Source organism: Pseudophryne corroboree, chromosome 7 (genome assembly GCF_028390025.1).
Source record: "Pseudophryne corroboree isolate aPseCor3 chromosome 7, aPseCor3.hap2, whole genome shotgun sequence".
Lineage (NCBI taxonomy): Eukaryota > Metazoa > Chordata > Amphibia > Anura > Myobatrachidae > Pseudophryne > Pseudophryne corroboree.
In genome coordinates this window covers 255527009-255544183 of record NC_086450.1, presented here as the reverse complement: position 1 = coordinate 255544183, position 17175 = coordinate 255527009, and the positions used below count along the sequence as shown (strand labels likewise).

Here is a 17175-nt window from a genome sequence, read left to right as displayed (position 1 = left end):
AATGGTGGCCTACATAAACCGACAAGGCAGAACGAAGAGCACTTCTGCAATGTCGGAGGTAACAAGAATCATCCTCTGGGCGGAAAAGCACGCATTGGCGCGGTCAGCAATTTTCATTCCGGGAGTGGACAACTGGGAAGCAGACTTCCTCAGCCGACATGATTTCCATCCAGGAGAGTGGGAGCCTCCACCCGGTGGTGTTCACGGAGGTGACAAATCTTTGGAGTGTACCTCAGATAGACTTGATGGCCTCCCATCTTAACAAGAAGCTTTAGAGGTATTGTTTCAGGTCAGGAGACCCGCAAGCAGTGGCTGTGGACGCCCTGGTGACTCTGTGAGTGTTCCAGTCGGTGCACATGTTCCCTCCACTTCCACTCATTCCAAGGATCATAAAGCTCATAAGGAGAACAAGAGTTCAGGCAATCCTCATCGCTCCGGACTGGCCAAGAAGGGCTTGGTATGCGGACCTTCTGGGTCTACTGCTGGAAGACCCAAGGCCTCTCCCTCTTCGGAGGACCTGCTGCAACAGGGGTCGTTCGCCTATCAAGATTTATTGCAGCTACGTTTGACGGCATGGAGGTTGAACGCCAGATACTAGCTCGGAAGGGCATTCCGAACAAGGTTATTCCTTCCCTGATACAGGCTAGGAAAAGAGTAACATCTTAATAATATCATCGCATTTGGAAACGGTATGTATCTTAGTGTGAATCCAAGAAGTTTCTACGGTGGAGTTTCAACTGGGACAGTTTCTCCTCTTCCTGCAAGCAGGTGTGGCTATCGGCCTGAGGTTGGTCCGTAAAGGTCCAGATTTCGGCCTTATCCATTTTCTTCCAGAAACAGCTGGCTTCCCTCCCTGAGGTTCAGACTTTCGTGAAAGGGGCTCTGCACATCCAGCCTCCCTTTGTGCCACCTACGCCGCCCTGGGATCTTAACGTTGTATTGCAGTTCCCCCAATCGGATTGGTTCAAGCCTCTACAGGAGGTTGAGGTCAAGTTTATCACGTGGAATTATGTCACTTTGGCCTTGGCTTCTGCTAGATGTGTGTCAGAGTTGGGGCTTTGTCTTGTAAAAGTCCCGACTTAATCTTCCATGAAGCACTTCCTTTCAAAGGTTGTGTCAGCTTTTCATATCAATCAACCTATTTTGGTGCCAGTTGCTACTGACTCCTCAATTCCATCAAAGTCCTTGGATGTTGTTAGGGCTCTGAAAATTTATGTGAAGAGAAGTGCTCTTCACAGAAAACCGGACTCTCTGTCATGTATGATCACAAGAAAATTGGGTGTCCTGCTTCTAAGCCGAAGATTTCTCGCTGGATCAGGTTCACTGCCCAGCATGCATATTCTATGGCAGGATTGCCGTGTCCAAGATCTGTTAAGACCAACTCTACTCGTAAAGTGGGTTCTTCCTGGGTGGCTGCCCGGGGTGTTTCAGCTTTGCAGTTTTGCCGGGCGGCCGGCTACTTGGTCTGGGTCGAACATGTTTGCTAAGTTCTACAACTTTGGCCGCTGAGAACCTAAAATTTGGTCAATCAGTTCTGCAGGAGCCTCCGCGCTCTCTCTCCCGTTCTGAGAGCTTTGGTACATCCCCATGGTACTAATGTGGACCCCAGCATCCTCTAGGACATAAGATAAAATAGGATTTTAATTACATACGGGTAAATCTTTTTCTCGTAGTCCATAGAGGATGCTGGCCGCCCGCCCAGCGCTTCGTGTTCCTGCAGTGGTTACTTAGTTCAGTACTGCTTTGTTCTTGGTTAAGTACTGTTTTTCTTACTTGGTTAAGTGATATTGTTCAACCATTGCTGAGTTTTCAAGCTGGTTAGCTATATTTGCCTTGTATGTGTGAGCTGGTGTGAATCTCGCCACTATCTCTGTAAAATACTTCTCTCGAAGTTGTCTGTCTCCTCTGGCACAGTTTCTAGACTGAGTCTGGTAGGAGGGGCATAGAGGGAGGAGACAGACCACACTATTAAACTCTTAAAGTGCCAGTGGCTCCTAGTGGACCCATATATACCCCATGTTACTAATGTGGACCCCAGCATCCTCTACTGACTACAAGAAAAGGATTTACCAGTAGGTAATTAAAATCATATTTACTGGACAGCACTGTATGTTAAATAGACATGTTTCTCAGAATGTCAGAAGTGATGTAAAGTCATGATAAGGTATTACACTCTACAATATGTGTACTACAGTATGTGCGTCATAATACGCAGTGATACTCTGCGGTTTTGTTATAAATGTTATGCTGGATATAAAGCCTATTAAAGTATATTATGCTATCAATTGCCAGTCTCATGTTATTGCACACTGTGACTTGTGCGTCATAATATGCAGTGATCTTACACAATGCTTAACATGCCCTAAAGATGAATGTCGGGTCCTATAGTCATTTTATAAAGTTGTCCGCACCCCAACTAAGAATACCAACCCCCCAAAAAAGAACTGATTCTAGTAAGCTATCTAGCAAAGATGCATGCAAGAATGACTGTGGAAAGCATGGTGTATAACCATTCGTAAAAACTGCAGCAGTTTTGCCTTGAGAAATATATATATTTTTTCTCATACTGTTCTACAGTACATACACTGACAGTGGTCAGCACATATTACACATTTGTCTGCGGCTATGTTGGCCTAGTGGTATCGCTGATGGTTACCACTCGCTTCACCCTTGGTTTGGTTCCCACAAGGGACGCAATGTGTGTACAATTTTTCAAAACATAACATGTGTAATTGAACGCACGAGCAGCCCTTATACATGCAAAGCCTATGCCATCAATCGTTCCATAGATGTGGGCTTCCATGAGGCATACCTTCCAACGTGACCCTCCCCAGGAGGGACACAATGCTCTGCTTCTGGACTTTTCTCTTAATCTATGATTGCCAGCACCTGTTTTGAACAGATTAATGGATAAGAAAGAGGTTTCATGACAGGTGATGGCAATCATAAATTAAGAGGGAAGTCCAGGAGCAGAGCATTCTTTCCCTCCTGGAGAGGGTCATGTTGGGAGGTATGATGAGGCCCTGATTCACAGTTGGCAGACATTTTGTTAACCCACTCGGTGCTCAAGTATGGTCTGCTACGTTGCCCAGAGCTCGCTTAGCCCCATAGCCCATGAGTGTTTTAAAGTGTATTAAATGTCAAACAACATGGTCAGTACAATATGTATATGAATGGCTCATGCTGGCTTTGGCTGGAGGAAAGGATCCCCGAAGGCACAGAATGCATGTTAATTTTTATGGTGAGGTGAGATGCCTGGCGTGAGTGAGCTGTCAGTTCCCTGGTAGCTCTGCTAATGTTGAGTGTCTTTTTTTGCCGTAAATGAGTCTTGTGCGTATCGCTATGTGAATAGTATGCACTAGCTGGTTTTGCTGATTAAAAGAGTAAGACTGTATCTGTATCTGCTTAATAAATTCTATGTTACAGTGTTTTCCTGGAAATCATTGTAATATAGCATACTGTACATACTTGTATATCTGTGTAAACATTTACATCCATAGCTTGCTTTATAATTTTCCCAAAACAAGTTCTGTCAGAGTCTGTATATGTACAAAGCACGATGTAACTTGCTTTGGAAAAATTAGAAAGAAAGCTGTGGATGCTAATTTTTTTTACACAGATATACAAGTGTCATTTTTAAAATTGCAAAAGTGTTATCTTTCTGAGACTGAGTTTACTGTACTTCTTCCTGGGCTTCCCAATGGCTTTAATAGGCAACTTCTGCCAGCCACAATCCCATCCCCCATGAGACTTGTGATTTCAAGTATTGCTTAGTTAATGACAAACACAACATGGCTGGTACACTATGTAAATAAATGGTTCATGCTGGCTTTGGTTGGAGGAAAGGAATTCAGAAGACACAACATGCATATTCATTTGTTATGCATGCTGTGAGATGTCTGGCACGAGTGAGCCATTAGATCCCAGTTAGCTCTGCTAATGTTGGGTGTCTTTTTTTGCCGTAAATGTGTCTTATATGCATCACTGTGTGAATAGGATGCACAAGCTGTTTCTGCTGATTAAAATGATATGTGGCATGCTTATATTGAGTGTAAGACTGTGGCTGTATCTGCTTAAAATAATTATGTTACAGTGTTTTCCTGGAAATCACGGTAATGAAGCACATACACTTGTATATCTGTGTGAAAATTAACACCCACAGCTTTTTTCTACTTTTCCTAAAACAAGATCTGTCGGAGTCTGTATATGTACAAAGCACGATGGAACAGGTTGGGTTTGGGTGACCGGCATTTGGGATCCCGCTGGTCACCATACCAATGCCGGGATCCTGATCTATAGATCGCTGGCAGCTGGCGAGTGCTAGCCACATGTTCTATTCCCACTTTATGGGTGTTGTGGACACTCACAAGTGGGAATAGTCGCTGTTAGTCAGCATGCCGACTGTCGGGTTCTGAATCGACCGAGATCCCAGCGTCGGTATAGTGACTGACGGTCTCTCGACCGCCGATCACATAACTACATACCCAATGGAACTTGATAGGGGAAAATTAGAAAAAAAGCTGTGGATGCTATTTTTAACACAGATATACAATACAAGTGTAGCTTTTCAAATTACGAAAGTGCTATCTTTATGAGACGGAGTTTACTATACTTCTTCCTGGGCTTCCCAATGGCTTTAATAGGTAGTCTCCCCCAACACTAATCCCTCCCGCTGTGAGACTTGTGATTTCACAGACTTGATATACTGCTTAGTAAATGACAAACACAACACGGCTGGTACACTACTGTATATAAATGAATGGTTCATGCTGTCATTTACTAAGCCGTACACCCAGTCCGTGAAATCACAAGTCTCATGGGGGTAGGATTGGGGGAGAGGCTACCTATTAAAGCAATAGGGAGGCCTGGGAAGAAGTACAATAAACTCGGTCTCATAAAGATAAGACTACAGCTGTGTCCTCATACATCTAGCCCCAATGTGCCATGCAGTGGCAGATGCCTAATGTGAGACACATCCTCCCCCCCTCACCCACAAAAAAAAAAAGCACCTGACTGTAGCAGAGTTTCATGTGACCTGGTGTGCCAAGGGGGTCTGCTTGGTATGACTGCAGCAAAGATGTATGAGGACGTGACTGTAAAAATATTTAAAGGAACATATTAAGAAATAATGCTGATTTACTAACATCATGCGGTAATAGTTTAGCTTTTTTTTATCTAGTAAGAAAACAAGTGCAACTTGGCACATAAATGCAACATATGTTATATGCCCTTTTGAATCTGTCTGGTTACATTGATTTTTGTTTGAAATTTTTTTAGTTTTCGGTGGAGTGTGAATTCTTAAACGAAGATTTGAACACCATGCAATTGCCTGTAACACATGCATTGTCATTTGGTATGTACAAGTTGCACGTTATTATCATTAATTAATGTTTCATAGCAGATTTGAGAATGTAATATTGTATGCACCCTTTCCACATAAAACTAGCTTGCTTAGATAATAATTTAGGTCAGTGCTGGTGTTTTTTTTTTTCTTAAAAAAAGTGCTGGTGCTTACCTCAATACTTCCTGTTTCTATTGCCAGTCTCTCTGTTTCTCTGTCACCAGTCTCCTGTGTTTCTCCATAACCATTATCTCTCTCTTTCCCCATAAATAGCTTCTCTGTTTCTCTCCATATGCAATTTAACCTTATCTCTGCACGCCACTACAGACATTTAGTGGCACTATATAAATAAAGGATAATAAAAAAAATTAAATTGAAGTGAACAATTAATGTAGATGTATGGCATGGTTCTAGGTGCTGAAAGTGCATATCATTATCACTTCATTATTTTAAAGTACCTATAAATAATTTTAACCATTTTAATAGGACATTTGTCTGCCTTTCAATATACACGACATGACCTACTCATGGCATTCTGTTGGGCCACAGGAGACCCACAATTAGCCTTGTTCTCCTTTATCATCCCAGCTTTACTCTGCCCAACTAGCATGGTATCCAGACTCTAGGTCTACAGTGTCTAGGTTGACACCCATTGGTCGACAGTGAGTATGCCGACACAGGAAATAGGTCGATGTGGCCATTCGGTCGACACGAGGAAGGTCAACATGGAAAAGGATCAACATGAGTTTTTAACTTTTTTATTTTTTTTAACGTTTTCATACTTTACGATCCACGTGGAATACAATTGGGAAAAGTAACATGTGCCGAGCGCAGCGGTAGCAGGGTGAGGTACCTTTTCCGAAGCATGGCGAGCCTTGTAAGCGGACACAGTGCACTAAAACGACATAAAAAAAACATAAAAAACTCATGTTGACCTTTTTCCATGTCAACTTTTTTATGTCGACCTAATGGCTGTGTCAAACTATTTCATGTGTTCACCTACTCACTGTCGACCAATCGGTGTCACCCTAAGGTGTGTCGACCTAGACAATGTCGACCCTGAGTCCCATACCCACTAGCACAATGTATCCAGTTACACTCCCTACCTGGGTCCCAAGTATAGGTAGATATTGAGTTTGCCTTTCTCCCCTCATCTTTGGTTTTGGTTATCCTCTAGTACTCTAGTCCTGCTTGGCCCCCAGCAGCATATTCACATCTGATCATTAACTTTTTCTTCATGATCTGGTCTTGTGTAACAGACTATGGGGGTCATTCCGAGTTGATCGCTCGCTAGCTGTTTTTAGCAGCCGTGCAAACGCTATGCCGCCTCCCACTGAGAGTGTATTTTGGCTTAACAGAAGTGCAAACGAAAGGATCGCACAGCGGCTACAAAATAATGTTGTGCAATTTCAGAGTAGCTTCAGACCTACTCAGCGCTTGCGATCACTGTTCAGTTCCTATTTTGACGTCACAAACACACCCTTTCTCCCATTGGAGCCACTCTTGGGTCTGCTTCCTTAACTGTTTATTAGTTAAGGGGGCTTTTCCACCCTTTAATTCCCTTCCACAGAAATTCAGTTTTCCTACTTTCTCTATCGTCCTAGTGGATGCTGGGGTTCCTGAAAGGACCATGGGGAATAGCGGCTCCGCAGGAGACAGGGCACAAAAAGTAAAGCTTTACGATCAGGTGGTGTGTACTGGCTCCTCCCCCTATGACCCTCCTCCAAGCCTCAGTTAGATTTTTGTGCCCGGCCGAGAAGGGTGCAATCTAGGTGGCTCTCCTAAAGAGCTGCTTAGAAAAGTTTAGCTTAGGTTTTTTATTTTACAGTGAGTCCTGCTGGCAACAGGATCACTGCAACGAGGGACTTAGGGGAGAAGAAGTGAACTCACCTGCGTGCAGGATGGATTGGCTTCTTGGCTACTGGACATTAGATCCAGAGGGACGATCACAGGTACAGCCTGGATGGTCACCGGAGCCTCGCCGCCGGCCCCCTTGCAGATGCTGAAACGAGAAGAGGTCCAGAATCGGCGGCAGAAGACTCCTCAGTCTTCTTAAGGTAGCGCACAGCACTGCAGCTGTGCGCCATTTTCCTCTCAGCACACTTCACACGGCAGTCACTGAGGGTGCAGGGCGCTGGGAGGGGGGCGCCCTGGGAGGCAAATGAAAACCTTTTTTGGCTAAAAATACCTCACATATAGCCTCCGGGGGCTATATGGAGATATTTAACCCCTGCCAGAATCCACTAAAGAGCGGGAGACGAGCCCGCCGAAAAAGGGGCGGGGCCTATCTCCTCAGCACACAGCGCCATTTTCCTCACACAGCTCCGCTGGTCAGGAAGGCTCTCCCCTGCACTGCACTACAGAAACAGGGTAAAACAAGAGAGGGGGGGCAAAATTGTGGCAAAACTATATTATTAAAGCAGCTATACAGGGAGCACTTATTATAAGGCTATCCCTGTCATATATAGCGCTTTTGGTGTGTGCTGGCAAACTCTCCCTCTGTCTCCCCAAAGGGCTAGTGGGGTCCTGTCTTCGTTAAGAGCATTCCCTGTGTGTCTGCTGTGTGTCGGTACGTGTGTGTCGACATGTATGAGGACGATATTGGTGTGGAGGCGGAGCAATTGCCAAATATGGGGATGTCACCTCCTAGGGGGTCGACACCAGAATGGATGCCTTTATTTATGGAATTACGGGATAGTGTCAACACGCTAAAGCAGTCGTTTGACGACATGAGACGGCCGGACAATCAATTAGTGCCTGTCCAGGCGCCTCAAACACCGTCAGGGGCTGTAAAACGCCCTTTGCCTCAGTCGGTCGACACAGACCCAGACACAGGCACTGATTCCAGTGGCGACGGTGACGAATCAACCGTATTTTCTAGTAGGGCCACACGTTATATGATTTTGGCAATGAAGGAGGCGTTACATATTGCTGATACTACAGGTACCACAAAACAGGGTATCATGTGGGGTGTGAAAAAACTACCTATAGTTTTTCCTGAATCAGATGAATTAAATGAGGTGTGTGATGAAGCGTGGGTTGCCCCCGATAAAAAAATGCTAATTTCAAAGAAGTTATTGGCTTTATACCCTTTCCCGCCAGAGGTTAGGGCGCGCTGGGAAACACCTCCTAGGGTGGACAAGGCGCTCACACGCTTATCAAAACAAGTGGCGTTACCCTCTCCTGAGACGGCCGCACTTAAAGATCCAGCAGATAGGAGGATGGAAAATATCCAAAAAAGTATATACACACATACAGGTGTTATACTACGACCAGCTATAGCGACAGCCTGGATGTGCAGTGCTGGGGTAGCTTGGTCAGAGTCCCTGATTGAAAATATTGATACCCTGGATAGGGACAATGTTTTACTGTCTTTAGAGCAAATAAAGGATGCATTTCTTTATATGCGTGATGCACAGAGGGATATCTGCACACTGGCATCACGGGTAAGTGCTATGTCCATTTCGGCCAGAAGAAGTTTATGGACGCGACAGTGGTCAGGCGATGCGGACTCAAAACGGCATATGGAAGTTTTGCCGTATAAAGGGGAGGAGTTATTTGGTGTCGGTCTATCGGATTTGGTGGCCACGGCTACAGCCGGGAAATCCACCTTTTTACCTCAAGTCACTCCCCAACAGAAAAAGACACCGACTTTTCAACCGCAGCCCTTTCGTTCCTTTAAAAACAAGAGAGCAAAGGGATATTCATATCTGCCACGAGGCAGAGGAAGGGGGAAGAAACAGCAACAGGCAGCTCCTTCCCAGGAACAGAAGCCCTCCCCCGCTTCTACAAAAGCCTCAGCATGACGCTGGGGCTTCTCAAGCGGACTCGGGGGCGGTGGGGGGTCGTCTCAAGAATTTCAGCGCGCAGTGGACTCACTCGCAGGTAGATCCCTGGATCCTGCAGATAATATCTCAGGGGTACAGGTTGGAACTAGAGACGGATCCACCTCGCCGTTTCCTGAAGTCTGCTTTACCAACGTCCCCCTCCGACAGGGTGACGGTCTTGGAAGCCATTCACAAGCTGTACTCTCAGCAGGTGATAGTCAAGGTACCCCTTTTACAACAAGGAAAGGGGTATTATTCCACTCTATTTGTGGTACCGAAGCCGGATGGCTCGGTAAGACCTATTCTAAATCTGAAATCCTTGAACCTGTACATAAAGAAGTTCAAGTTCAAGATGGAGTCACTCAGAGCAGTGATAGCGAACCTGGAAGAAGGGGACTTTATGGTATCCTTGGACATCAAGGATGCGTATCTCCACGTTCCAATTTACCCCTCACACCAGGGGTACCTCAGGTTCGTCGTACAGAACTGTCACTATCAGTTTCAGACGCTGCCGTTCGGATTGTCCACGGCACCTCGGGTCTTTACCAAGGTAATGGCCGAGATGATGATTCTTCTTCGAAGAAAAGGCGTATTAATTATCCCATACTTGGACGATCTCCTAATAAGGGCAAGGTCCAGAGAACAGCTAGAGATGGGATTAGCACTGTCTCAAGAAGTGCTAAAACAGCACGGGTGGATTCTGAATATTCCAAAATCCCAGTTAATTCCGACAACACGTCTGCTGTTCCTAGGGATGATTCTGGACACGGTTCAGAAAAAGGTTTTTCTCCCGGAGGAAAAAGCCAAGGAGTTATCCGAGCTTGTCAGGAACCTCCTAAAACCAGGAAAGGTGTCTGTACATCAATGCACAAGAGTCCTGGGAAAAATGGTGGCTTCTTACGAAGCAATTCCATTCGGCAGATTCCACGCAAGAGTTTTCCAGAGGGATCTGTTGGACAAATGGTCAGGGTCGCATCTTCAGATGCACCAGCGGATAACCCTGTCTCCAAGGACAAGGGTATCTCTTCTGTGGTGGTTGCAGAGTGCTCATCTATTGGAGGGCCGCAGATTCGGCATACAGGATTGGATCCTGGTGACCACGGACGCCAGCCTGAGAGGCTGGGGAGCAGTCACACAAGGAAGAAACTTCCAGGGCGTGTGGTCGAGCCTGGAAACGTCTCTTCACATAAACATTCTGGAACTAAGAGCAATCTACAATGCTCTAAGCCAGGCAGAAAACCGGTGTTGATCCAGTCGGACAACATCACGGCAGTCGCCCATGTGAACAGACAGGGCGGCACAAGAGGCAGGGGTGCAATGGCAGAAGCTGCAAGGATTCTTCGCTGGGCAGAGAATCATGTGATAGCACTGTCAGCAGTGTTCATCCCGGGAGTGGACAACTGGGAAGCAGACTTCCTCAGCAGACACGACCTTCACCCGGGAGAGTGGGGACTTCATCCAGAAGTTTTCCACATGCTGGTAACCCGTTGGGAAAGACCAATGGTGGACATGATGGCGTCTCGCCTCAACAAAAAACTGGACAGGTATTGCGCCAGGTCAAGAGATCCGCAGGCAATAGCTGTGGACGCGCTGGTAACGCCTTGGGTGTACCAGTCGGTGTATGTGTTTCCTCCTCTGCCTCTCATACCAAAAGTATTGAGAATTATACGGCAAAGAGGCGTAAGAACGATACTAGTGGTTCCGGATTGGCCAAGAAGGACTTGGCACCCGGAACTTCAAGAGATGATCATGGAAGATCCGTGGCCTCTACCTCTGAGAAGGGACTTGCTTCAGCAGGGTCCCTGTCTGTTTCAAGACTTACCGCGGCTGCGTTTGACGGCATGGCGGTTGAACGCCGGATCCTAAAGGAAAAAGGCATGCCGGAAGAAGTCATTCCTACTTTGATTAAAGCAAGGAAGGAAGTAACCGCGCAACATTATCACCGCATTTGGCGAAAATATGTTGCGTGGTGCGAGGATCGGAGTGCTCCGACGGAGGAATTTCAACTGGGTCGATTCCTACATTTCCTGCAATCAGGATTGTCTATGGGTCTCAAATTGGGATCTATTAAGGTTCAAATTTCGGCCCTGTCGATTTTCTTCCAAAAAGAATTGGCTTCAGTTCCTGAAGTCCAGACTTTTGTTAAGGGAGTGCTGCATATACAGCCCCCTGTGGTGCCTCCAGTGGCACCGTGGGATCTCAATGTTGTTTTGGACTTTTTCAAATCTCATTGGTTTGAACCACTAAAAACTGTGGATTTGAAATATCTCACATGGAAAGTGACCATGCTACTAGCCCTGGCTTCGGCCAGGAGAGTGTCAGAACTGGCAGCTTTATCTTACAAAAGCCCATATCTGATTTTCCATTCAGACAGGGCAGAACTGCGGACTCGTCCGCATTTTCTCCCTAAGGTGGTGTCAGCATTTCATCTGAACCAACCTATTGTAGTGCCTGCGGCTACAAGCGACTTGGAGGACTCCAAGTTGTTTTACGTTGTCAGAGCTTTAAAAATATACATTTCAAGGACAGCTGGAGTCAGGAAATCTGACTCGTTGTTTATACTATATGCTCCCAACAAGTTGGGCGCTCCTGCGTCTAAGCAGACTATTGCTCGCTGGATTTGTAGTACGATTCAGCTTGCACATTCTGTGGCAGGCCTGCCACAGCCAAAATCGGTAAAAGCCCACTCCACAAGGAAGGTGGGTTCTTCTTGGGCGGCTGCCCGAGGGGTCTCGGCATTACAACTCTGCCGAGCGGCTACGTGGTCGGGGGAGAACACGTTTGTAAAATTCTACAAATTTGATACCCTGGCTAAGGAGGACCTGGAGTTCTCTCATTCGGTGCTGCAGAGTCATCCGCACTCTCCCGCCCGTTTGGGAGCTTTGGTATAATCCCCATGGTCCTTTCAGGAACCCCAGCATCCACTAGGACGATAGAGAAAATAAGAATTTACTTACCGATAATTCTATTTCTCGGAGTCCGTAGTGGATGCTGGGCGCCCATCCCAAGTGCGGATTATCTGCATTACTTGTACATAGTTACAAAAATCGGGTTATTATTGTTGTGAGCCATCTTTTCAGAGGCTCCGCTGTTATCATACTGTTAACTGGGTTTAGATCACAGGTTGTACGGTGTGATTGGTGTGGCTGGTATGAGTCTTACCCGGGATTCATAAATCCTTCCTTATTGTGTACGCTCGTCCGGGCACAGTACCTAACTGAGGCTTGGAGGAGGGTCATAGGGGGAGGAGCCAGTACACACCACCTGATCGTAAAGCTTTACTTTTTGTGCCCTGTCTCCTGCGGAGCCGCTATTCCCCATGGTCCTTTCAGGAACCCCAGCATCCACTACGGACTCCGAGAAATAGAATTATCGGTAAGTAAATTCTTATTTTTACATCTCATCAATTTCTGCAAAAATCTGACTTGTTTTCCTGTCCTGTCGGGCTCTGCATGACCAGTTTTTTTATGTGAAAAATTCTGTCTTTGGGGTTCTGCTTCCAAGGGTCTTAGCTTTACCCTTTACCACTGTGCCCCCAAACCACCTTGCCCCTCATTTCCAATCCATGTGAGACAAGTGGGAGTCTGATCTGGCTGAGGATCTAAATGTAGACAATTGGTCTGATATATGGCTGAGAGCTATCACATTCTCGATATGTGAATGTATTAAAGAGATTCTGCAAAAACTTTTATTTCATTGGTGCCTAGTTCCTGCCAGACTGCACATATTTTATCCTTTTTTCTGTACTCTCTGGTGGAGAAACTGCCTCATAATAGGTTCCTTCATTCATATTTGTTGGGATTGTAATACCCATTTGTGCAGGCCTTCTGTGAGTTCCCACCTGCATATCCCATTTTATTTCAAGTACTTTGTGCTACCTCTTCCCCTGCCAGACCTTCTGGGCTTGAGACACTGAGGTCCAGTTATGTTATCATGTTATGCACTTTACTGATGTGTCTCCATTCATCTAGCCTCTATACACTATGCACTGTGAGATGCCTGTAGTGAGTGAGCCAGCATTTCCTGGACAACTCTGCTAATGTTGGGTGTTTTTTTGTTTTTTTTGGTGCGGAAATGTGTCTTTTTTGCATCACTATGCAAATAGGACGCTTGCTGATTAAAATATGTGACATGACTATATTCTGAGTGAGTTTGTGCCTGTGTCTGCATACAAAATACTATGTTACAGTGATTTCCAGGAAAACACTATAAAGTGTCATTTTGTATGCAGATACAGCCGCAGTCACACACAGAATATAGGCATGTTGCATATCACTTTAATCAGCATAACATGCTTGTGCATAGGGATGCGACTAAGGGCCTAATTCAGACCCGATCGCTCGCTAGCGTTTTTTGCAGCGCTGCGATCAGGTCAGACCTTTGCATGTGTATGCATCGCAATGCTCAGGTGTGTTGCCCAGTACAAAGCGGATATTTGCTGTGCGATGGGTTTTACGAAGAATACATCCACACAGCCGATCGCAGCTGATGTGAGTATCTCATTAGGGAGGCTAGTCCTCTCCACAGCTGCCGATTTGTTCTTAACTTTGTTATTACCCAGGCAGTGCTGCATGGTCAACGCTGGTGAAAGCTTTTACCTCAGTGCTGCTGCCTGGTTCATTCCATGAGTGTTGTTGTCCTGGTCTCCCTCTCTGCATATGCCTGCCGTTTCTGTTTCCACTTATTAAGTTTTTGAGGAATTTTATTCTTGTATCTACTAACTGCAAGTACTACTAAAAATGTACAGTGAATTCCATCTATGCTGATTACCAGCTGCAAAGTCATATGTTTCTATGCTTAATCAGTAATTACTATTCTGCTGATTACCTTCATGAACTATAAGTACTTCTGCTTTTCAACTGTATGTTGTGCTGGACTTTATGCTGCTATTATTTCTGAAAGCTGTTCAAGTTACATACTGTGTGGATTCTGAGTTGATACCATTACTATAAGTCTTACTGTTATGGATCATTGTCTACTATTCACCTGTGTGTAATCCTGATACTCTGATCAGAAATAACTTCTACTCTTCCAGTGTATCCGTGTTTACTCTAGCCAATACCTTGCAATCACTCTTGCATTGAATGAGCCCCTACTGCATGACCTTAAGTCCAGGCAACCGCCTAAATACCAGTGAGTGTATAAAACTCTGTGGGAACAACGGGTGGTTATCACTGGCAGAAGATCTCAGTAGGAGGTTCTAGGGGTTTCATTCACATGCAGTTGTGTATCATAACATAAGATGAACTTAACAGAAAAATTCACACATAAAGATGCTCAGTGCTACCGAGTTACGCCACAGCATTGCATGACTAGAAGGGTTATTTAACATGACGGCAGCAAGGATGTAGGAGGACACATCTGTATGAGATGTATTCCCCTCCCCCTTCCCCGTCTTTTTCTTTCTTATGTTCAAAATTTGTGGCCATCCCAATATTATATAGTTTGTATCCCTATGAGATAGCCAATCCCCAAATGAGTGGATCACTACCTGGTACAATTAGGATACTATAGTATAAAGATACACCGATTTGTATAAAACTGTCCTCTCTTGATCTGACACACCTCCATTTTTATTGTCCCTTTCATTATTACTCACCTGCTTTGATTGGTGGAATGTTCCTGTTTTTCCGGCTGGGTCCACAGGTTATCAACAGGATAACATTGAGATATGCCGGAGTGACAGCGGAAATGGCACCAGTCACAAGCTTTCTGGCCTCCCAGGATGCATCGGGCTCCTCCATATAATCCTGCCCACCGACTCAGTCAAATCATTTTTTTGTTTGGTGCGGCAGGAGCCGGACCATGGTCACAGGGCTGCTGTTAAGGCAGCCCTAAGCTTTTGTTATTTTATTTTTATAGTCTTACTATGTTTTGAGTGATCTTTCTTAACAGCATCTTAAACACATGCTGGAAAGAGTTGTTCCAAAATCTCCCCACCGCGTCGCAACAATGCTTACCCTTGGGTATTAGTGCTGTCTCGACAGGTGTCTGTGTTGGATGTTCTAGCAGGTCCAGTAGACGTTACCAGGCTGTGGCCGGAGCATGGGGAGAAGGTAAGGCATAAATTCCACTTACTAGAGGAATTCGGACACAGCCGCACTGTATTGGAGGAGACTACAAACAGTGGCTGATGCGCTGCCACTCTTAAGTGCTCCAGCGCTCTGCTTCAGGGATCATATGTGCCAGGACTAGGCTGAGGCCACGATCCTTGGAGTTTGTCAGATGGGGGGTCAGTCGCTCTCCTGGTCGCCCTTCCCCCTAGTTCATGACCAGTTTCCGTGCGTCTCCCGTCTATGAACTGATGACTTCACTTCCGTCTCAGACGCTACCACGAGGGTACTTGGTTGCAGCTTAGATGCTGCGATTGTGTACACTAGGGGCCGCCAAGGCCAGCTCGCAGACAGGAGCGTCTGCATACACTCATCGTTCTCTGAGCGTCTGGGTCCGTTATTGAGCTCTGTGTCTCTTACCAGTTACCGGAGCGGCAGTGTACACCAGTAGTGTATGAATCCACTCAGCGTCTTTCGGGCATATTGATCGATTCTGGAAGTGGGGTGAGTCTCCCTGTATCCCACTCTAACTGAGTAAGGGTTATACAGTACTAAAATCCTATCTACTTGTTAGTATGAATAGTTAATTTTGGTACACAATGTATATGAGACCTGTAGAATACCTTTGTTTTCTGCATAACATGTCTGAAAAAACTGGTGGTAATAGCTGTTTAAAAACAGAAGTGCAGTAATTGTACTCCTACATACTAGAAAAGTATTTTGTGGTTGATTGTATTCTCATATGACAATGTCTAATAATTAACATGTGACTGCTAGTGTGATTGCTGACTTTTATATGTTTGTCAAGTATTGTTTCTGAACCTCAATTCAGGTGCAGGTGTGGTCAGATTGATATCACTTCTATATCTATATAAGTGATTTTCAGTCACAGAGAGTGTAGCTTTGTTAAAACTGGTTTATTTACCATGTCTGTGAGCTGCAAAAGTGACGAGGATACTTTATCTTGTGAAATAGGGATTTTGGATGGAATAGCCCAGTATCTTACTTATGAGGGGTCATGTGCAAACTGTTTTGTATATAAGCAAACTAAAAAGCAGGCTCTAGTGCAGCAACCAGTAGAGCCACCGTGGGGTGTGTTCACACAGACTATGTCTACAATAGCGGACAAATTATCACCTGCAGTTCCACCCCCGGGAATAGGTTACACTATTAACCCATGCATGCAGCTCCCTTCTTATGGTTTGATGCCAACAGCTTCTACAAGTAGCCAGGCTATTAATACAAGGGTAGATACATCCATGTTACAGACTACACAAGATGATACAACAGATGAGGAAACATGGTATTGAAATACCCCATATGATGATCAGTCGGAGGGTTTCAGCACAGAGGATATAGCTAAGCTTATTGATGCCATGAAGGCTATTCTGTGTCTGGAGGAACCAGCCAAAGCAGTGTCAAAATCTAAAACACCTGTGTTTAAACGTCCAAAATCGGTTAGGACTGAGTTTCCAGAGTCAGAGAATTTGATTGAAATTATGGTAGGACCTTGGTCTACACCCAATAAGAAGTATAAGATTCCGAAGAAATTGGATTTTTATTATCTTTTTCCAGCTGGGGACTGTTCAAAAAGGGAAGTTCCTCCTAATGTAGATGCACATGTTGTACGACTTGTGCGTAAGTCTGTTTTACCATTGCCGTCTACCTCACTGGATGATGTCACAGATAGAAGAGTAGATAGTTTCTTGAAAAATATTTTTTTTTCTCTCTCAGGGGCTGTGGTAAGGCCAGCTATGGCTTCAGCCTGGATGGCGAAAGTAATGGTAGAATGGGTGGAGGAACGAGAGAATGGCCTATCCGCACCTACCAGGGAGCAGGAGTCTCAGCTAGGCTATATAAAACAAGCTGCGCAATATTTGGAAGAAGCAGCAATTGATATGGGTATGATTGCTTCTAAAGCATCAGCCTTAACGGTAGCCGCTCGTACAGCAGT

The 17175-nt window shown here is 45.3% G+C and overlaps 1 protein-coding gene across 3 annotated transcripts in view; it reads left to right on the top strand.

The window, feature by feature from the left end:
- PGAP1 (post-GPI attachment to proteins inositol deacylase 1) overlaps positions 1-17175 on the top strand; it is a 1346394-nt gene that overhangs the window by 901850 nt on the left and 427369 nt on the right. For all 3 annotated transcript variants that reach the window (XM_063934105.1, XM_063934104.1, XM_063934106.1), the window contains one exon: positions 5278-5353. In XM_063934105.1, the coding sequence (XP_063790175.1) occupies positions 5278-5353 (76 nt within the window). The remainder of the gene's footprint in view (positions 1-5277; positions 5354-17175) is intronic.